The 22,650-nt window shown below is 38.3% G+C and overlaps 1 protein-coding gene across 4 annotated transcripts in view; it reads left to right on the top strand.

The window, feature by feature from the left end:
* The window catches only part of WDR47 (WD repeat domain 47), a 36,639-nt gene that overhangs the window by 8,391 nt on the left and 5,598 nt on the right, over positions 1-22,650 (top strand). The window contains exons 2-12 of one of the 4 annotated variants that reach the window (XM_074961195.1): positions 2-168; positions 2,271-2,354; positions 2,936-3,020; positions 5,016-5,818; positions 8,977-9,100; positions 10,231-10,409; positions 13,695-13,952; positions 15,370-15,445; positions 19,128-19,285; positions 20,565-20,645; positions 22,164-22,333. In XM_074961195.1, coding sequence (XP_074817296.1) covers positions 11-168; positions 2,271-2,354; positions 2,936-3,020; positions 5,016-5,818; positions 8,977-9,100; positions 10,231-10,409; positions 13,695-13,952; positions 15,370-15,445; positions 19,128-19,285; positions 20,565-20,645; positions 22,164-22,333 — 2,176 coding nt within the window. In that variant the 5' untranslated portion in view covers positions 2-10. Of the gene's footprint in view, position 1; positions 169-2,270; positions 2,355-2,935; positions 3,021-5,015; positions 5,819-8,973; positions 9,101-10,230; positions 10,410-13,694; positions 13,953-15,369; positions 15,446-19,127; positions 19,286-20,564; positions 20,646-22,163; positions 22,334-22,650 lie in introns of all 4 variants that reach the window. The other 3 variants (XM_074961194.1, XM_074961197.1, XM_074961196.1) reach the window with 3 other exon arrangements.

The raw sequence follows: 22,650 nt of genomic DNA on the forward strand, positions 1-22,650 counted from the left end.
GGCTACCATCATGACTGCTGAAGAAACAGTGAATGTAAAAGAAGTTGAAATAATTAAACTAATCTTAGATTTCCTGAACTCGAAGAAACTTCATATCAGTATGCTGGCTCTTGAGAAAGAAAGTGGAGTCATTAATGGCCTGTTCTCAGATGACATGCTTTTTCTGAGGTAGAAATTATTATATAATTAGTACAATAGAAACTAACTTAATATCTGCTGGCCATGTGTTCGCTAGCCAAACCAATTGACTGCTGACTGCCATGAAAAGCATTGAGTCATTTTTGCCATAACCATTTTCTCTCTTCAAGTATTGCTTCTCCATTGTGAATTGTCCTATGTGTAGCATTTAAGCACTTAGGATGTTGGTGGGCTTTCAAAACATCCTGAGACACTCATGAAAAATGTCAAAAAATATTTTGATAAAATATTCTGGTAACTGTCTGAGCATCTGTCGTGGATGGTTTAGACACAACAAATCCTGAATTTTGGCAGGGCGGTAGACTGGATGACCTTTGCAGTCCCTTCTAACCCTGTGATTGACTTGGTCTCTAAATCAAATCTTTTCCAGAAGATGTCATCTGCCTTTCAAAAAGATGCTCAGATTTTCTCTAACATCAAACTGTGGAAGTGGACTCTACAGGGTTGATGGCATATGTTGTACAGCAAAATGTTTACTGAAAGGACCTGGGTGACTACAAGTATGAAGATAGGTTACTAAACCCTACAACAAATGTAGGGAAGAAGTTCATACAGGGAGGAGTTTTTGTTTGTTTTTGGTTGGTGAGGGGGAAGGGAGAGGGTGAGGTTGGGGATGTTGGTAGTTTGGACTTGGACCAACGGGGCTCTTTTTTTCATCTGTAGCTGAACAGATATTCCAGCCTTGCTCTTGAGCAGCTTCCCTCAGGCTAAAACTTAATATAGGGCTGACTACCAGTTTTAGTATAGACCTAACATTTGTGATGATTAAATTGGGATTTTTGCCGTGCTGACAAAAAGGCAAATTTTTCTGGTAAAACTTCCTAGTGTAGACCAGCCCTCACCAGTATTGTAGTTATACTTCTAGCACTCCTTTTGAGGCTGTCACCATTCCCATAGTATTACCCTCCAGTTGGAAAAGTGGCTACTGTTGAGGCACAATAAATAGACTTCTAATATCTCACATTTACTAAATAGGTGTTTGCATGATGAAACCATTAAGCACAAATGAGTTTTATAATATACGTACTAAGGGATTTTACAGCTTACCGGAAGCATAGGAAACTATTTATACAACTATATTTAAATAACATTAAATGTGAAATTTAAAATCTGCTTAACAACATTTCCTGCCCACCCCCAATTACGATGTTCTTGTGGGTTTTTGGCACATACTGCTAAAGCTGAGTAAGCATAATGAAAAATAGGTACGTAAATTGACAAATTCTCGGTTGAGGTTCTTCATCCTTAATTTGGGTGGGTTCTTAGTGATAGCAGAAGTATTCATTAAGGTGAAATTTTCCTCTCCCTACCAAAGTTAATAGACTTTCTGAGGAAAGCACTGTGAGGGCATGAAGAAATGGTATTTACCCACCCAACGGGGGATGAGGCTGAAATGCAGCCCTGCCTGCTATTCCAGCTTATTGGATGGAGTAGTGGCTCTTCTGCTTGCCTGGGAGTTTTGAGCCACTGGATCCAACTGAGCTCTCACAAATGCTTCCCTTATACGTTGCTCCCTAGCATTGGGACTGTGTCCACTTTGTATTTGTACAGGGCCTAGCACAATAGAAAAGTTGATTGTGCTATACTATAAATACTGTAAGCAGATGCGGAGCCCTGCTGCACAACTGCTCTGTTTACACACAACCCCTGAAGGCAGTTAATACTTTTAGGCTTATTTCCAGTATTTTTCAGGATGTCTTCAATCATGTTTTGTATGGTGACTTTTAAAATCTCACTTGTGGAGAAAGAATGAAGCATCTTGGAAGAAATCCCTAAAAACATAAAAAGCAGCAGATACCTGAAGAGATACTCTTGTACCTCTTAACAAATACATACGTATCTATCATTTGTCCTCGTGGTGTTAGAGTATGTAGCTACAAAGATAGTATTGAGAAAGGATTTAGGTTTTACGTTTATCTCTGTTTAAATCCGATCTTGTCTGCTTTGCAAAGCATTAACTTTACAAAGCTCGCTGATCAGCTGTACATCAAGCTATATGTAAATTACATTTGTAAAAATGTTAAGTAAAAAATGTCCAGCTAAATTTAATGAGTGGCTTTCTTTTTGTATAGACAGTTGATCCTTGATGGACAGTGGGATGAGGTTCTTCAGTTCATTCAGCCTCTTGAGTGTATGGAAAAATTTGACAAGAAAAGGTAAAATTATGAACTTTGAGGTAGTAGCATCGTAAATCATGTGGCAAGGTGGAAAATCTCTGGAATAAGACTTTTTCAAGTCTTTAGAAAAATAAACTGTAACTACTGAATCTGAGAACAATAGTTTACAATTTCAGTTGTATGGCTTAATAGATTTTTTTCAATCTATACATCCAGTATAAAATTATTTGAAAGTATTTTAGAACTTACTACAGACTTTAAAGTATTCTGTAACGTGTCTTGGCCTGGTTAAAATGCTTTATATTATAAGAATTGTGCTCGATTTTAAAAAATTAAAATTTATTTTCTTTGAGATCACATCAGAGTAACCCAGGTATTCAAGAAAGGAGGATACTGGCTGTGTATCTTTCTCTTATGAACCAGCAATTATTTTAACATGTAATATTTCTGGAAGTAAATCATTGGAAAAAGACATCTTTTCTGAAAAGAACCAATTATTTTATTGCCTGGCTTGTTACATTTTGAGAGCAAAAACTTTGCACTGTAGTTATCTGTGGAATGTACTACTTAGCTACTGCTTTAAGATCTTTAGTGTCTTATACTTCACTTCTTTTGTGCAGGTTTCGCTATATTATACTGAAGCAGAAATTTTTAGAAGCCTTATGTGTGAACAATGCAATGTCAGCAGAAGATGAGCCTCAGCACGTAAGATTTTATACTTGGCTACATTAATGAAATGCTTTAAAATCCTCTTATTGATTAGACACTATGGAAGTCCATAGTACAGTATTGTTGTTCCGGAAGGCTTATGGTAGTAATTTGTTTAGCTAAAAGTTCTCATGTATGACATAAGAACTACCAACCTTTTCTGAAAGTGAAGGACTACAGTTGGGAATAGTATTGGATAGATTCTGGGCAGTTTTTGCCCACGTAATTCCAACTGTGCACTTCAAATTGGCCGTAAAATGCCCTTGCCATTACTTGATCCAGTGGTGCCAACAGTGCAGTGTTTACATGATGTTAGCAAATATGCAAAACTAAATTGAAACCTCTAAATTAGTGTATGTTTATGATCTAACAGAGGACTTCAGAGGTGAAAGGTTAGTTTTTACCTCTGCCCATTGGACCGTCTAGCATTCTGTTTTAGAATAACAACTTGGAATATGTAAATATATTTAATAATCTTATTAGGCTCCCTAAATATATTTATTTGTTTTCATTATCTCCTAAAAGAGGAAACTTTGATTAATATTTTTGAAGTGTTATAGAATCTGAAACCTGTCAATTAGACTTCCAATTTCAAGCTCAAATTGATCGTTCAGGTGTTAGTGTGCAATTTAAATTCTTCAATGCGTTTTGCCTGTGGCAGCTTTTATAGACAAAGATGCAATGCTGTTCAGTGTTCCTTCGCTAGTAGAGAATAAACGATGTCACAGAGGATTGAGTTCATTGAATGTGTGAAAAGCAGGGAGGAGGAGTTATGAATAAGGTTTTTAGTGTGCAAAAGGTTTTAAATGGTAACCAGAGCTGTAGCATGGTAAGGCTTATAGGCTGTAGGCTTATTCATTGTAAAGTATTTCACTTTATATTGCTCATATATGAACATTAAATTACAACTACAAAAGCATTATAAAACTTTTACATAAAAATACATTTCAAACAAAAATATTAATTACTCAAATAAAAAATTAACATTGCTGTGGTGACTTTAATTCTCTGTCCCATTGCCATATATTCTATGGCAGGGTCTTTACCTGACCGCATGCAGAGAGCAGTACAAAGTTCTACATTTAAGATTAGAAGAAGGACGTAGTTAAAACATTTAGCACTCTAGTCATAGTATTTACATAATCTTACTGGAGAACACTATAGAAAAAGGTGCAATTTCTTGATATTTTACATGCTGAATATTGTTGTATGATAGGTTAATGAAAGGTCATCATAATGCACATGTAAGGAGGGACAGTTGGTGGAAATTTCAAAGTTTTTCCATTTTCTGCAGCTAACATCTCAATTTTAGTATTGCATTTAAGTTTACTTTCTTTTTTTAATTTTTAACAAATTCTATCAAACACATCTGTGTGTATTTGAATATGTGATCTGCAAAGAGCTGTGGAGATTTTCATCGCTTGTTTTTACACACACACATCACGTATAGTCTGAGAATAAGCATGAAAAACTTCAACACAAAACATAACTTTCTCAGAGTTTCCAGTGACTGAAAATTACAGAAACTTAGGACTTGATTCTCTTACACCAGTTTGATACTCTTAACTTAAATGGAGTTTCTCCTCTTTATGGCTCTGAAAAGAGAATTCGACTCCTAAAGTGGAAATGCCTTCTCAGCCTACAGTTGTAGCAAATTTGTTTAACTATATATATATTAAAATTCTGAGAGCTTAAAACATGTAGTGGCTTCTGTGAAAACAGCCACATCAGCATGACCTTCATTGTATTGATCAAGTGATTTGAAATTGGAGTCCCTTAAGAAGAATTTGGTCTTAGAACTGCTGACATGAAAGCTGTTGCAGACTCCGTGTATGCTAATTTAATTAAAATGAAAACAATAGTAACAACAAAGCAAAAATGAGGGAAATCCTATTGCATGTTATCCTTCTGCAGCTAACTCTGCTTGTGAAGAATAAATTGGTAACTTTAAAGTCAACTGTGTCCTGTTTGTATTTAATATTTCTTCCATAGCTGGAGTTTACAATGCAAGAGGCTGTACAGTGCCTACATGCCCTGGAAGAATATTGTCCTTCTAAAGAAGACTATAGTAAACTGTGTTTGTTACTCACGTTGCCCCGTCTGACCAACCATGCAGAATTCAAAGACTGGAACCCTAGCACTGCTCGAGTTCACTGTTTTGAAGAAGCTTGCATCATGGTTGCAGAGTTTATTCCTGCCGACAGGAAACTGAGTGAGGCTGGTTTCAAAGCAAGTAATAATCGTTTATTTCAGCTCATAATGAAGGGATTGCTTTATGAATGTTGTGTGGAATTCTGTCAGAGTAAAGCAACAGGAGAAGAAATTACAGAGAGTGAAGTATTGCTTGGCATTGATCTTTTATGTGGTAATGGGTGTGATGACTTGGACCTGAGTTTATTGTCATGGCTTCAGAATCTGCCAGCTTCTGTTTTCTCTTGTGCTTTTGAACAAAAGATGCTTAATATTCATGTTGATAAACTCTTGAAGCCCACAAAAGCTGCATATGCTGATCTTTTGACACCTCTTATCAGCAAACTTTCTCCTTATCCATCATCCCCAATGAGACGGCCTCAATCAGCTGATGCTTACATGACTCGTTCCTTAAACCCTGCCTTAGATGGGCTGTCATGTGGATTAACGAATCATGATAAGCGAATCACAGACCTTGGTAATAAAACCTCTCCAATGTCACACTCCTTTGCCAATTTCCATTACCCAGGAGTGCAGAATCTTAGCAGAAGTCTCATGCTTGAAAATACAGATTGCCATAGCATTTATGAAGAGTCACCTGAGCGGTAAGTTTCATTTAACTCCACATTTTTTTTGAGAGAGAGTTGTTAATACTGAAGTGTAACTGACCATGTTAAACATATGTTCTTCCAGGTGCACTTGTGACTTACGTGAATGGTAATTAAAGTTGGATGTGTAAACCCTATTGCAGTTCAAACTGTTTCTTTTTTCTCTCCTCAAGCCCCTAAGAAATTTGACTTTTAAACTAAAAATGGGTATGAGACCCACAAGATTTTAATTCAGTCTTCCCCAAAGTTCAGGGTTGTTCAAACCTGACGCTTTTATTCAAGCCCATCTATAGTTTTACCCAAAATATAGCAGAAAGATGAAGTTCTGGCTTAAATCTAAAACCTTAAATCTAAATCTAATACACTAGATTCTAGTTACTGAAGTTCTTATTGGAACTTACTACGTATGTAGGTATATAGTGGCATGCATTGGCAGTGTAAAATATTTCAGTGGTTGATTTAAAATATTCTGAATGCCTTTTATCAAACTGTAAACAACAGCATTCCAACTCTTTGTATTCTTGAAGAAGCAGAAATTCTGAAGTTTCTGTGAATTTTTTTTAAATGATTATGTCAGCAATGTAGCAAATAAAACTAGATTCAGTGTCTATCTTGGAGAATTCCTAAACTCTGTTTCTTTTCTCTCACCTTTGTAATAACCCTGTCTCCACACTTCCTTGTAGATAAATGGAATGCCCACAGAATGGCACTATACCACACCAACTATTATTGCAAATTTAGATCCTGATCCTGCAAAGAATTAAGTAAATGTTAAACTTCGTATTCATGAGTAATCTCACTGAAGTCACTGGAACTGTGCCCATGTGTAAATCTGCAGGAGCAGAGCCTTAAAAAAAATTCACCAATATTAGAGACTTGTGCAGCTATAACCACAGTTGCACTTAGATATAGTGTACCTAATTGATCTTCGGACAAAATCTCAGCAAGACTTTCAGATTTGCTTCCCTATATTTCTATTTAAATTCCAGCTAATCAGGTTTTGATGGCTATAGGAGTTAATTAATACCTTGTGTTAGTACACAGTAGTATGCAAAACTGATTTTTCTCATGTTAAGAATTAAAACTCTTATGGAAACTTGCTTCTCCCCTCCCCCCGTATCTTCATGATATTAAACTTTTTCCTTTCTAATCCTTATTAAAATCAGGGTTTATGGCTTATGAACTCTAAATTTTATATACTTAGTGCTCTTATAACTTGCACAGTAAACCTGTTTAAGACATTTAGAGTATGTCTATACTGCACACTTCTTTCAGCTGCATGCAGAGTACATACTCTGATCGCTCCTCTAGCATGGGGATAAAAAGCAGTGTAGATGGTGAGGTATGGCTTAGGCGAGTAGAACAGGGAAAGGCTCTGTTCCCTTCGCACTGCTGGAGCCTTCCCCTGCCATAGGGAAAGGCTCCAGCAGTGGGGAAAAGCTGAGCCTTTCCCCACTGCTGATCCCTGCCAGAGCTTTTCCTGGACTCAGTGAAATGCTTGCCATCAGGGAGCTGCTGAAACTTCTCCCCACTGCCTCTCCCCTGCCATAGCCTTTCAGTGACATGTAGCTACACATCACAGTGTGGATGCAACCTGCTTTTTACTGCTGCATGTAGCTACATATAGCCTACCTGCCACCACCAGCAGTGTGTAATGTAGAAGTAACCTTAGAAAAATTTGAATACTTTTCCAAGTATGGTCACCTGTATATCTAAAGGTTGGCATTTGGGCATCTGCCATATCCCTATGTTTTAAAACTGGTCCTAGAATGTGAAATATTTTACTAAGGATTTCATACTTGAATAACTTTATTTATTTTTCTGTTTTAATATGCTACTGTCATTGATTCTATACATAATGAATTTATTACGTGAATTATACTTCTAGGCTATAAATCGCAATAATTAGCATGAGTTACCTTTGCACTATTTTGCAAACACTTTGTACAGGGATTTAAAGGATCAGGCTTTTGATTTGATGTAAAAAGTAACAGACAAGTAATATGAAAATCTTTTATTTTTTTATTTAATATAGTTATCGTACCTCATGAAAGCTGGAAGTAGGCTGAGGGCCAGACTTTAAAAAATGCTTGGAACCCCCAGTTGAGGTTAGATTTTTCAAGAGTTCAGCTTCCATTTAGGTACCTAAATTAACTGACCAGATTTTTGAGAATGGGAGCTCTTGGCATTTTTCACAAGAGCTCAGCACCCCTTATCTTACCGTTCTCTCCTAACCTGCAAAGAAGATATTTCCTCTTGTGTTCAGTAGACAAAAGAAAGATCCTTACATGTCTGTTAATCAGATTAAATTGTTTTTGCTAATGCACACATGCACCAGTAACTCAAATAATTTCAACAAATCGCCGCTCCAAACCATTAAGTATTTGCAATTTTGTCAGGTTAGAGTACTCTTTAAAGAGTCAAACATTTTCTAATGTATTTTGCATATTTACTGGCTACTGAAATGTCTTCTAAAATAATTCCAGATGGAAATACTTCTCTTAACCTAATTTTGTAAGTCCCTATAAAGCACAACATTAAGTGAGAACAGATTTTAGTTGCACTCTTTTTTCCTATATAGCTAAAACAGGAATTTTCTAGCTTCCCAATGTTGAATGTCATTTAAATGTAGCTTAAAGAAATATTGTCCTGTACAGAATGGGAGGCAGTTGCGGAGGTGCCTTGTGATGAATGGAGGCTTCCTCCCCTCCCAGGATTTTAGGGAACAGTGGGAGAAGTCAACAGATCTAATTAGTGTTCCTCAAAAGTGGGAGAGATCTGAAAATTTAACAAAGAGCTTGAGTAATTTGTTGATGGTATTTTAGATTGTTGGAGGAATGGACAACCTTTCATGGAAGGCATAAAAATAGAAAATAAAAGCATAATGGGACTTCCAAAATATAAGGCTTTTTGGAAAAACCTGAGAACAAAGTACATTAGCTCTATTTTAGGGCTAGCAGCTGTTAGTGTAATAGGTTAAAATGGGATATTTTTGTCTGTTCTGCCAGTAATATCTCTAGGCTTCATATAATGGGGTGCCTTGTACATAATCATTTCAGGATTTATTCCATAAATATATATTTCTTTACTTATTAGAGGATTTTCTATTAGATTTCTCAAATAACCTCTTCGGTTTTCCATATCACTGAAAGAAGTGATACTCCTGTGGAGCCGCAGCATTCCATTGGCAGTGAGACCGTGTGCCAGAGTTCAGTTCCAGAAAATGAGCCAATAAATGGAGCACAGAATCAAGGACCAGCAAAACCAGAAAAAAATGAGGTAACGTTTTATTATTTCCATATAAAAAGGCCTTTTGAGCTGCCTGTTCTGATAAATTGCAAAACAATTTGCCTGCTATGATGGGAAATTCATCATGTATATGACACAGATGCTTTTGAATCTTGTTTTGCCCACACCAAGGGGGCTTAGAAGCACTTGGGATTCAGCAGTTGAATCAAAATCACAGTTGACTGGGATCTGTCCAGAAAGGGTGACTGGGTCAGGTGGTGATAGACAACATTGTTTCCATTTGTACTTAACTTGTGCATCACAGTTAACCTCTGGATGAGGTGAGTGGGGATAGTTCACATCTTTCAAAGCTTTTATTTTAAGCTGTCTGTAGGTTTGTGATGACACCCTTGTATTATTGCATACAACGTTTTACTCACACCTGTTAGAAACTTTTTTTAAAAAAGAAAACAAGGTTTAGATTTTGCAGTATGATTGCGTTCCATGACACTAATTGTACAAGGTACAGATTCTTGTTCCTACTGTATCAATAGAAGATCCACCAGCTTGTCTAGTTGTGCTGAGACATCTCCTTCTAACCTACAATTTCAAGGGTTATGAGGATGTTTTGCCTTGGGTTTCATATAAGTGTACATATTAGTTGACAAAAGAAGTCCTACTTGTAATGCTTCTGAAAAAAAGAGAATGAAATCTTTTTTCTGCTGCTGAGTAATTATTTTTACCTTAAATTGTGGTATTCCAGTGTTTAAACTTTGCCCCGTAGGATTGGTATAGCTTTTTGCTTGTATTACTAAAGTAAAAATCTCCTCTAAAAACTGATGGCAGAAATGGCATCTTTTAGCAGCAGATCAATTTCTTATGTATATTCAGTTTTACTTGCTTACTATAGTGACAAAACAACTTTCATTCTTCAGTCCTGCAAAGCCAGATTCAAAAAGTTAAAGCTTTATAACCATTAAAGCACAAACTGTCAACATCACATGTCAAAATATACAAAGCAAACATCCTTAAATCAAACTGTTCTCAAGGAGCATTTTCTTTGCCTATCTGTACATTTTGATTATTATTGATTAAAAAAAAATTGATTTTTGTGTGTATTTTTAATTTTAATTTTAATTTACCATTAAAATTCAAATCCTTTTAATCCTTATTTCTTTAAGCTTCGTGATTCAACAGAGCAGTTTCAAGAATATTATAGACAAAGATTACGTTACCAGCAGCATTTAGAACAGAAAGAACAACAACGACAACTGTACCAGCAAATGTTGCTTGAAGGAGGAGTAAACCAGGAAGATGGGACAGACCAGCAACAGAATCTTACTGAACAGTTTCTTAACAGGTTGGCTTTAGTTGACTGTTCCACTGATGTCATCTTATGCACTTCAGTACTAAATTGCCTCCTAGATACTAATCTGCTTAGATATTCAGAATGCCAAATATGGAATTACTTCTTTTCCCAGATGTACCCAAAAATAATTTTCTGGGCTAAAATTATGTTTGCCAATAAATTTTTCTGAAGAATAAACTCCTCTGTCATGAACAGAAATGAAAAATAACTCACTAAACAATTTAGTGAAATAGCAGTGAACTTATATACAGATATTTGAAGTTGTTTGTGGTCTTTCTTTAAATGTTTTATACTAAGATAACCCTGTAATTGGGAGAGCTTTCCTCCATATTGGCTTATATTTAGACAATTCGTTACTAAGATTTGGGTACTGATATGAAAATCGTGAGGAAAGCCAACTAACTTCTAACAAGAACAAATTTGCTTTAATGGTCATATTCTTTGGAAGGTCAAATAGGCAACTGGCTCACTTTTCATTTTTCCTAGGTTTTATAATATAATGAACTTAATTCAAACCAAGCAGCAACTAAAAAGCTGGGTTTGGGTATTTTGGTCTAAAAATAATTACCGTTCTCATTGTGTTGGTATTCTAAAGCTACAAATCCCTCTTCAAATACAGTATCCTCTAACTGGTCTAAATTTGAGTAAATAGACATAAGTTTTGCAAAGAAAATCTTGGTACTTTGTAAGTCGTACATCCATCCTCCTCCTCCTCCTCCCCTCCTCCTGCACCTCCACTCAAAAAGGGTTTTACTAACTTCTTGATGTCTGCTGACTACAGTTTATAATCTGACTTTTTTCCAGAAAAGCACTTGAGCACACCTAAATTCAAGTATGTCAAGTTTAAGCATGGGTCTAGGTGCTGTACTTTGGACCAGGGCCTCTGTTCTTCTGGAACCTGAAGAACTGGATATATTTGAGGAAAGTTTTAAGAAAACTTATTGTACAGCCATTTTTATAATTAATTCTTTGGGGGGGGGGGGAATTTAACTCCTTGTGGTATTTTTTGACCAAGTCTGCTGTGTACCCAGTTCTGATGCATAAACCCACCTTGCTTTGCTCTAAATGATTTGACCTGGCTGAAGGATTATTCAATTTAAGAAATAAAATTATAGACCCAAATAATTTTAAAAATAGTAACTTAGACTACTGATAACTAGCATTTGGGAATTTTAAACTAGACTTGAATATGGCCATCAGGCAAATAAAATATTCTACATACATCCTTGAAATATTTATATTAATTGGCTGTGCTTTTCATATGGAAAGTGTTGTTCAAACATGCTCTTCATGTTAAACTGTCTCATGTCTGTTTAAATTTTAGCCCTCCTGGAGAAAAGTGAAATTCTTATAGATTTGTTTTCTGGCCATGTAAAATATACTTGTCTTTTTTTTAAACTCATGGCATAATAGGGAATATCACATTTGTGTAACTGGAATTTTTTTTTTTATTTTCGTTAGTTCATAAGACCAAGACTTATTTGAATGAATGTGTGAATACTATTTGAACTCTGGTAGCGAAGAGAGGAAATTCAGTTCAGAGGCAAAATTCATCAACTAAGTCTATTAAGTATTATTACCCAGTTCTAGTATTTTGTGTCCTTTAGGACCAAGTGTTTCTTTGTCTTTTTATGGAGGATTCCTGTTGATGTTAATGGAAATCCTATGCACGTGTCCAGTGTATAGCCCAATAATCAGAAACCCGTGAAAATCCAAATGGACAGAATTTAGCCCTTTAAAACGAAAACTCTTAATGTTTGTTAGGTCTATGCTAAATAACCTGCACCATGTATGAACTGTTATCAAACACACAATTCTGTCATAAAACAATTGTGGCAAGGTACCTCCTTCATCTTGCTGGGCACAGTGTTTCCCCCTCTGGCAATGGAGACATGGAGTAAAACAGTCCCAATGTGGACCTCAGGGTAGGCCTGAGCGAGTACCTTTTAGCCAAACAAAAAAGAAAAGGTAATAACATAAAAGAGGGAATACTTTTTTTCTCTTCCCCATCTCTGGGGTGTTGCCTCATTATGCTCGCCTCTGGGTGCTAGTACTTCCCCAAATAGTCCGTTTGCATAGTTGCTTTTCCTGTAGGGAGGAGTGCAGCCCCCCACTTAGGAGAATCCTTTTTCCTTGTGGTCACTAGCCCTGCCGCAGTTTATCTCCTTTTCTGGTGAGATAGAGGGAGGGTTTTTTAAAGATCACAGGCAGCCCTTAATTGGATTCACGGGTCCCTCACTGACCTGAGGTAACCTCTTTTCAGCTCATGGGGGAGGACCTTTACCATTCTAGGGCTGAGCAGAGCTCCTCATCAGCCGCCTCCTAGCAATGGCCAAAGTGGCCATCCATAACACCAGGGAGAGGATGTTGGCTGAGGGGGAGCTCTGCGACTGTGGGGCCTATTTCCGTTCCTCTCTCCGTTCACGTATCCAAGCAGAGTCCCTTTGGGTTGTGTCCGCTGGCTCCCTTGACAGCTTTGAGGAGCAATGGGCACTGTCCAGGGTTCTCTGCTTGTCCCCTTCAGGGTCCCTGCTTTTGACCCTTTGCCCTCACACTTGTCCTTGTTTTTTCTTCTGTTGTCCCCTGTATTTATTTGAGTCGCGTGCTCAGCGGCTCTTCCCCTTAGGCTGGGGGTGGGGCCTTTTGCCATGGGTGGGCTTCTGCCCGCCCACTTCCTGGACCCCAACAAGACCACTCTCTTACAGTTGTCTGGTCTGACTTTGTCACATAATAGATTCACTTTAGAAACCTCATAAGCTTGAAATCCCCAAAATGTAATTATTTCAGTTATGTAGTAAATACATAACCTAAAATAAGGTGGTCAATGTTTGATTCTAGTTATCTTTGTTACTTTCTACAGTTCTCTTATGGGTGTGATATTAGGTTGTCACTCTGGTAACAAAGTGTAAAGGAGTATTTTTTGTGATTATTTTATGATGGGAGAAATAGATATTAAATTAAAGGAAAACTTATTGTTTTACTTTGACATCTTGTCAGTTTGTTCATATGAAAATACTCTTCCTTTCATGTTGACAGGGTGGGTTTAAAACATGTCAAAAATATCACTCTTTAAGTAAATGGGCTGCTAAAAATCTTTGGGTCAAACATCATTGTAATTAAATATAATCAAACTTTTCATAGATTAATTATTATACCTGTCATGCTACAGGGCAACGTGGGTACAACTTCACTTTTTTTTTTTTTAACCTTTTCAAGTTCCCATATTATAAACTGTTTCTTTAACTTTTATTGTCTGTTTTCATCAACCCTGTGCAGGTCTATTCAAAAGCTGGGAGAGTTAAACATAGGTATAGACACTCTTGGAAATGATGTGCAGACGCTCAGCCAGCAATGTAATGGGAGCCAAGGGCATGCATCTAACACACCAGCAACTAGCTTCGTATCACCACCTCCAGATGTTAATCAGAGAATAGGTACTGATAGCCAAAGCGTTAATACAAGCACTCCTCAAAAGCGTGGATCAACAAATCAGATACCCTTTCTTGAAGAGTCGCCTGTCCGTGGGAGTAAAACGTAAGCACTAGAGATTGTTCAGAGCTGGAAATGTTGCTAATCTTCAGTTAATACTATGGGGATGGGTATTGTATTTTGAAAACTAGAAAATTCATGTATTTGTGGTGATGTATAGAGTCCTATGACCCGACCTGAATCCGACAGGACCCGACTAAAAGTGTTAGGTCCAGATCAGGTGGGAAAACAGGTGGGTTAGCTTGACTCTCCTCCTCCTGCTGTGGAGTTATTGAAGTGGAGGCAGCGTGCCCCACTCCTGTTGTCTGCTGCCACCTTGCTGCACTGTGCATGCTGCGAAATGAATGTGCCGAGGAGTTGTAGCCCTCTCAGGCCACGTCTACGCTTCCCTGGGGATCAACGTTGCTGCAATCAGTGCAGCAGCTGGGGTTGATTTAGCGGACTCGCTAAATCGACCGCAGAGCGCTCTCTGGTTGACTCCGGTACTCCAACGGAACAAAAGGAGTAAGGTAAGTCAACAGGAGAGCGTGTCCCGTCAACGCAGCGTAGTGTAGACACCGCAGTAAGTTGACCGAAGCTAAGTTGACTCTAGCTATGTTATTCACGTTTAGTTTGGACAAGGCCTCACGCTATAGCACATACAGTGAAGCTGGGGGCGGTGAATGACAGGAGCAGCGCACCCAGCCACCACCACGTGGAGCTGCCACCATGCTGCCACCATGAGCAGGAGGAAGAGAGCCCACTCCAGCAGCAGCAGGCTGTATCGGGTTTGAGGAGAAGGGGCCGGGCTGGGCCATAAAATGACTGAACTCTCTCAAGGTCAGGTCTGATGGGCTTGGGTCGAAAAATTAGGTTCTAGCAGACCTTCAGTGATATACAGTTCCTGCTAAATGGTCAATGTAAACTGTATTTTTTTTTCAGTTCACTTAGATTTCTGCTTTTCATAGACCACCCTGTAAACAATATATCCTGATATTTTTTTGCTCCCAGTTTGTATAAGTCTTACCAGTTATTTTCCGTTTTACTGAGTGACTGCCTACACAGGGAAACAGTAAAACTGACTATACACCTTCTGTATAATGCAGAAAGTAATGGGGCAGGGAGAGGGAGACGTACTCTTTCCTTTTTTTTAGATGTTGCTTGTAGCAATAGTAAAACAACACTTCCAGACAAGTTAATTTTCAAGATGACGATGTCGCTTTTTAGTTATATATTTAAGATTTTATTTTACTTTGCAAAAATATTTTTAAAAATTCTGTAAAACGATGGCTTATTGTTAATGTGTCAGACATAAGTGCTACTGTTGCTCCTATAAATTAATGAGTTAATTCTGAGTGCCAGGTTGGATATTGTTGTTCCAGTCAGAATACATTCATCAAACAGACAAATTAGAAATGAGAAAGATCTGCTTATTTTGTGTATTGCACTGAATTTTTTTTTTAATTTTTTAAAAACCAAACAGTATGCCAGAACACACTATCATTCAGCCACGACTTGAAGATTCTTCAGGGAATCTAACTAGGACAAGAGGTGATGAGGTGAGACTTTTTTAAAGGGTATTTACATTGTGTCCTGTAAGGATAACCTTTGAATCTGACTATATAATATCTTAATAATATTAGATGTTAAGAGCAACAGTATTTGTAATGAGTTTCTAATACATGCCAAGTTTCAAAATTAAGAAAATGCAGATGAGGGTTAAGACTAAATGGGGGTGCAAGGGGGCTGTATGCAGCGAAATTTCAGGCTCCCCTCGTATCCACCCCAAAACCATTCCAACTCCATGGAAATCTACTCAGACTGCAACTTGCTTTTAAGTCCTTGCCATCGGTGCTCTCCTATGCTGGCCCCCAAAATACTGCTTATGGGACTTTGTCCATTACCTTCATAAAGTAATATTTGGAGTATTCTGAATGGAGTCAGGCAGCACATAGCTATCTTCCTTATAAGGTAGAAGGTTTGGTATACTGTGGGGGACACATACCATGATGATAAACATATCAAATGACCAGATATTAATTCTTTGCATTCTTTGATTCTAAGAAGGGAACTTAGACCATTTTCTTTCTTTCTCTGTTATAAGAGGGCTTTGTGGAGTAGCCCATTTCTCACCCCACTCCCATACACCCACTTACCTTCCAAAAAACACCTCTTGCATAGTGATAGGGATCTTCAAGGCTTTTGCCTCTTTTCTGGCTTGTCGGAGAAAGGGAAGGGAGAATGCTAGGTGGCTCCAAAATGCTTGTTGGCCCAAGAACAATCAGAGGGAGTAGAGCACTGACCACATCATACAATACTGAGGCAAACACACCCATGAAAGGAGCTGCTGTTGCCACACTGAGTGGCATATTTTTGCAGGTTGTTGTTCTGTTTTCCCCCAGTTTGGATATCTGATCTATGATCCTGCTTTAATCTACCACAGGAGGCATAATTGGGAAGCTCTTCGAGGGCTTGTTTGTGTCCATTCCAATCGGGGTGTTTGTGTGTGTGTGGGGTGGGGGGTGTGTGCACGCATGGCAGCCGGAAGATTTTCCCCCTAGCAGTATCTGTCGGGTCGGTCCAGGCACCCCCCGGCCTCTCATGGCACTCAATATATGGCCCTACAGACCCGCCACCCCCTCAGTTCCTTCTTACCGCCAGTGACGGTTAGCTGGAACTTCCCCTTGCTCTTGTTGTGACAAGTGCATTTGGCAGTCTGTATATCATTACTCATTAGTTTTTGTAGTTAGTGTTAAGTAGTTAGTAGGTGCTTAGGGTTAGTTCTTAAGTTTCCTTTGGGGGAGTTTTCCCTCCAGTGCTATCCAAGCGCTGGGGCATGCTGTGGTCTCCAGGGTTCAAAGCCTGTGAAGTCTATGGCAAGTGTATGCCCAGAAGCGATCCTCAAACTTCGTATTTGAAGTGTTTGTGGGAGAGCCTTCGAAAGGATCGCTGGAGGATCTGCAGGGGGGTTTGCCCCAGGACATTAGAAGATAGGGATCAGCGCCTGAAGATCCTACTAATAGAAGCAGAACTCCATCCCCAGTCCGACCCCGGATCCTGCACCGAATACCTGCTCCTCGGTACCTTGGTTACCAAGGTCCCTCCCCCAAAGAATCGGGTGGTGAAACGATTCGACCTTTTCAGGAGAAAAGTCTAGTCCACTAGCGGCTTGCAGCTTCGCATTTCTAATCAGCAGGCCATTGTCAGCAAATGCTGCTATAATATATGCAGGGCAATGGCGAAATTTGCGGAGCTGCTGCCGCAGGACTCCCGCACTGAGTTTTCAGCCCTGGTGAAGGAGGGTAAGCTCAGTTTCCGAGCTCTACTGCAAGCCACGCTGGACACAGCTGATGCAGACAGGATGAAAGGTCTTCCAATCTCCTCTCAACGAATTTCGTCATGAATCACATCCTGCATCCGTGAGTGCTAGAACCTGGCGAAGGTGTCTGCTTTCCACCCCACCCCATCCCTGCTCACAGTGCACTCCACCAGGGCTCAGGCTTCTTCAACAGCCTTCCAGGAGCATGTTCCCACCCAGGAAATATGTAGAGCAGCGACGTGGTCCTCAATACATACCTTCACATCGCATTATGCTATCACCCAACAGGCCAGAGACGACGCGGCCTTTGGTGGAGCAGTGCTCCAGTCAGTGGACATCTGAACTCCGACCCCACCTCTGGAACTTGGGCTTGGGAGTCACCTGATTGGAATTGACATGAACAAGCACTTGAAGAAAGAAAGGTTCCTCGCTCTCTCGTAACTGTTGTTCTTGGAATGGGCATGAACAACACATCTCTAATACCCACCCACCCACCTACCCCTCAGTCGGAGTAGCTGGCAAGAAGGAATTGAGGGGGTTGCGGATCGGTAGGGCCCTATAGTGAGCGCCATGAAGGCGCCACTCCAGGGGGTGCGTGGACCGACCTGACGGATACTGCTAGGGGAAAAGTCTTCCGGCTGCCATGCACGCGCATGCGCACATACCAGATTGGAATGGACATGAACAACACATCTCGGAGAACAACAGTTATGAGAAGGTGAGTAACTTTTAATTTTCCCATCAATCTTAAAAGTGATCACGTTTATCAGTGACTTAAGATGTACAGCCCCATATTATGGATTACAGGAGTGGCTTGAACTGGTTCCATTATAAGCACAACTTTGAATGCCTTCTAACTTTCACCATAAACTACCTTTTGTCTGAAAATGTTTGTACTTAATGTCATTTCAAAGAGGGTTTTTGGTTGGAAGGTTATTTTGGTGGAGGTGTTTGGGGATTTTGTCTTTAAAGTAAGTTGTGAAAGCAGGTGGAGTTACAGGACTCTTCAAAATGTAACTTGTAATTTTTTGTGATTATGAAAATTAAAAATTAAAGAAATAGACAAAAAGTAAACTATTTATTAACAGCTTGTATATGCTAGCAAATACTGCATAATATATAACTTCTAAAAGTTTTTTGTCCATCTGTTACTCAAGAGTCTTGAAGTCTTTCTGTTTAGTTCTCATATTTTCCTATATATTTAAATTGGAAAATAAATTGGTACAAGTATTCTGCAGAGAATATTATATGCTTGTAACATGCAACATTACACTGTAATATCTTTTACTGTGTATTTTAGTTTCTCCTTAGTCTAGTACAAATAGCACCAGAGGTTGTGAAATGTCACTTCGTCTGTTCAGTATTAGGTGGCTTTCCCTTAACCCACAAGTCTTCCCCCTTGACTATTTTACAGCTGTATGTAAAATATTAAGATGAATTTTAAAAAACTACAATAGTTGGATGTCTTTGAGGAAGGAAAGAGAAGCATTTTACTGGTGCCTAATTTGGAAGTAGAAGAAATAGGAACAAGCTCTTGCAAAGGAGAACACTTCATATTTTATCAACTAAAATATTAAAAGGTTTTCAAGTTCTTTGCTCAGGAAAATGTGACGTCATGCCACCTTTGTTTTAATTTGATTTTGTGTAAGCATTCTTGTAGGTCTTTTAGAAGAATCTTTGAAAAACTGTTCCTTACATGATTTTGTTAAGATCAAGATGCTGTGATATCTTTACTCTCCGTATCACAAACAGTCAAGGAGTGTTCCTCCCAGTCTTTTCCCCTATAAACTTTACATTTGAATACATTATTTTTTTAATGGGGATGGATTTTAACTTCTCTCAGCCTTGGAAATGTGTGTAAGCTATTAAAAATGTAGTTATGTTTGTGAACCTATTGTGACTGTCAAACTTTTACACAACAGGATGATAAATCAAAAAAACAGTTCATTTGTATTAATACTCTAGAAGATACACAAGCTGTCAGAGCTGTGGCTTTTCATCCAAGTGGGAGTTTGTATGCTGTTGGCTCAAATTCCAAAACTTTGAGGGTGTGTGCCTATCCAGAAGTAATTGACCCAAGGTAAGAAGAAAAATAAATGAACATACAGTCCTACCATAATCATTTCTGTTCCACTACCGATCACTGGATATCCAAAGCTGTCTGTAGATATTTCAAGTCTGTTCTTGTCTTTTACCCTTTCATTTTGTTAGTTGATTAAACCTGTCAACAATGAACTGTTACAATGTTGCTTTGAGAACATAGTAACTACCAAGACAGAATAAAAAGACCAGCTGCGGTATTTTTGTGTTTGTGACTATTTTGACTAGTTCTTTCCCCTACTGCCAAGCTGTTTTGACATCAGTACTACAACTTTTCCTTTTGGTAGTATTCTTCCCCTAGAGTCTTGGACACACTGGCATTGTAAAAGAATCTTTTGTGTCTGAGAATATACATTCAGGAACAGAAAAAGATGTTATGGCAGAATGCTTCTGGCTTCTTCCTCTTTTGTCTTAATTCCACCTACTTGAATTTTCATATCCATTATTTCCTTCTTTCTTCAGAAATAAATCTTGGTGTCAAACTCACTTTCTAGTTATTGCTTCAATTCCATTACTTTTGTAAAAGTTGGAGAGTTTTCAGAAAAATTACTCTAAAATGGCATTCTTTTTGTGTGTATCTGCTCCTGATGAGTCTGGGACATCTTCCCAGTTTGGCCAAAAAGCATGCTTTAGCCTCTAATGTCCTTGCCTAATATGCATTCTGTTTTCCCTCAAAGGTAATAAACAAAGGAGCCAGTGAAGTTCTTATTCCAAAATGTTTGATGTTGATGTATGAAGCAGAAAGGACATGGGTTGGGGAGATGTGGAGTGCGTTGTGTGTCCTCCTCTCCCACTCCCCCTCGCCCACCTGATTGGTTTGGCTTGTTATGCTGGAAGTTAGAAAAATCTGTTGTTTTTTTTTAATTTATAAACAGATTATCCCTGTAGCCTTTAACACCCTTTTAATAGTTAGTGTGTATAATTTGATTTGGTGAATTTGATGTGACTATTGGCTTGATAAGATAGTTTCTTGCTGTGCTGTAATTTTCTAAAGGGAATGTTCTGAGCTTTCCACACCTCTTCCTGAGGTCTGTCTGTACATCTCCTTACCCATTGTCTTGTCAGGCTGTAAACATAGTGAAAGATTGTTCATATTCTTAATCTTGAGAAATATCTCCTGCATCTAATGAAATTCTAAAATGGCCCATTAAAAGTTAAGATTTGCTTTCTCATTTTTAAAAAGCCATAGTACACCTGGTACTCTGTCTAGTTTAAGTGCATTTAGCCTTTTTATAATTGTGTGTTTATATGTTACGCAGTTCCTCGTCTGTCGTCCCTCGAAAACTGATACCTGACCTAGGCAGATCTTCACTTTCTTCCTCTGTAAAGATGGCAACAGAGTAACTAGTAACTTTATTTCCTTTTATGAGCTGTCTTCTGTAACTTTAAAGTGGCCACATTATTTGCTTTCCCTGTTGCATATCTATTTAAAATCCTTTGAGATCTTATCATTTTTTGTGCTTTTTTCCCCTCTTATCATTCTTGTCATCCTCATTTTCCAGTTTCTGTGGCAAGTTTTTAAAATGCATTAGGAGTCAGATACTTAGTTTCTGTTGCCCTATTAGCTTCTTGCCTTTATTAGAATGAGCTTTTATTCTCGATGCTGAATTGTATCTTAAATACTTTGTAACTTCCCACAAATTTCCTACAAGCATTGTATTTACTCATGTCTAAATAACCCATAGAAATAATCGGAGAAAGGGAATTAGGAATTTCTCCTCAGTCAGATGTAAGTAAAGGCTGATTTAGGATGTTCAGGAATAATGCCGGGAAGGTTACAACTATAATGTATAACTGAATAAGTTTTGAGAAAGTGCACTAGCTGTACTTTTTCCACAGACTGCCTCATTCAGTCTCGTTTCTTGTTAATGGGTGAGATGTTCTTAGTGTCATATTGCTCCTCTTCCTTACTTTTTAATGTCCAGTACATGGAGGTTGAGTGGTATGTTGATATGAGTAGGTCTTTAAGGTGACCTAAGAAAACCAAGGCTCACTTCCTTCCTAGGCCTCTGCAAACACTTACATAAATGCTTAACTTTAAGTACACAAGTAGTCCCACGGAAGTCAAGCACATGTATAAAGTGTTGGATACAAAAAGGAATACTTCTTCCTGGTTTTCACTTGTTTTGGACTCTGAAAATAAGGTATTTTGGTGGGCATTTTTGTTTAGTTGTTGGGTTTTGAGTTTTGGTTTTTTAAGACAATACCTTTTTAAGAGTAGCTAAGTGTTGTCTTTGTCAAACCAGGTACCTCTGGCAGACATTTCTGAATTTTGTTTCAAGGTTGTTGGGGTTTTTTCCCCCATCAAGAACACTCATAACTTAATTAGTGTGTGTTGTAGAAATCGTTTCAGGTCACACTTCAAATGTTTCTGTAGTGAAATATTGGAGAACAAGGAGGAGCTTTCTTTGTGGTTTCTCTGTTATCCTAATACTCCACCTTAGTTGCCTTCCAGCATTAAAACTAAACACTTTTTTTAAAGCAAAAGTTTAAATTGCCACCTACACTTGTCTATTTTCATTGCCCTTTAGAGCACTTGCTTATGCTTGCAAGGAATCAGACCACAATAAGTGTGGTATGGAAGATGTTTGCATAATGCATGGAAGCTAAAATGTGTTTGGGGAACATAGTTCCTGTGTGGCAACAAAACACTATGTTTTCACACTTTAGTTTTAACTTTAATTGCCTACCGTCAGAAAACTGAAAAATAAGTAGAAATTAACTTTCTTGCCTACTTTGGATTTCTTATTACATTAAATAATACAGTTGACTTGCATTTTAGATTACATATTCTATATTTACATATAAAAGAAATACTTCTCTCTCTCTCTCTCTCTCTCTTTTTTTTTTTTTTTCAGTGCTTATAACACTCCTAAACAACCTGATATTCGTTTCAAAAGGAACAAACATCACAAAGGGTCAATCTACTGTGTGGCATGGAGTCCCTGTGGACAGTTGTTGGCTACTGGTTCTAATGATAAATATGTTAAAGTACTACCTTTTAATGCAGAAACTTGTAATGCAACAGGTAGGGTGTATGTATATATACTGGTATATCATGTTATCATTTATTTGGGATGGTCATATTAGTGACAAATGGCAAAGTAACTTGAGTTATGCCTGTCATTATGGTAACGAGATGTATTAGGCTGTGTCTACACTGCCTCTTTTAGCGCTAAAACTTTAGTCGCTGAGGGGTGTGAAAAAACACCCCCCTGAGTGACAAAAGTTTTAGCACTGAAAAGCGCCAGCATAGACAGTGCTCCCGGCGATAAACCTACCGCCCCTTGTTCGGGGTGCTTTTTGTTTTGTTTTTTTTATCACCAGGAGAGCTCTCCCCCAGCG

Source organism: Natator depressus, chromosome 8 (assembly GCF_965152275.1).
Source record: "Natator depressus isolate rNatDep1 chromosome 8, rNatDep2.hap1, whole genome shotgun sequence".
Classification (NCBI taxonomy): domain Eukaryota; kingdom Metazoa; phylum Chordata; order Testudines; family Cheloniidae; genus Natator; species Natator depressus.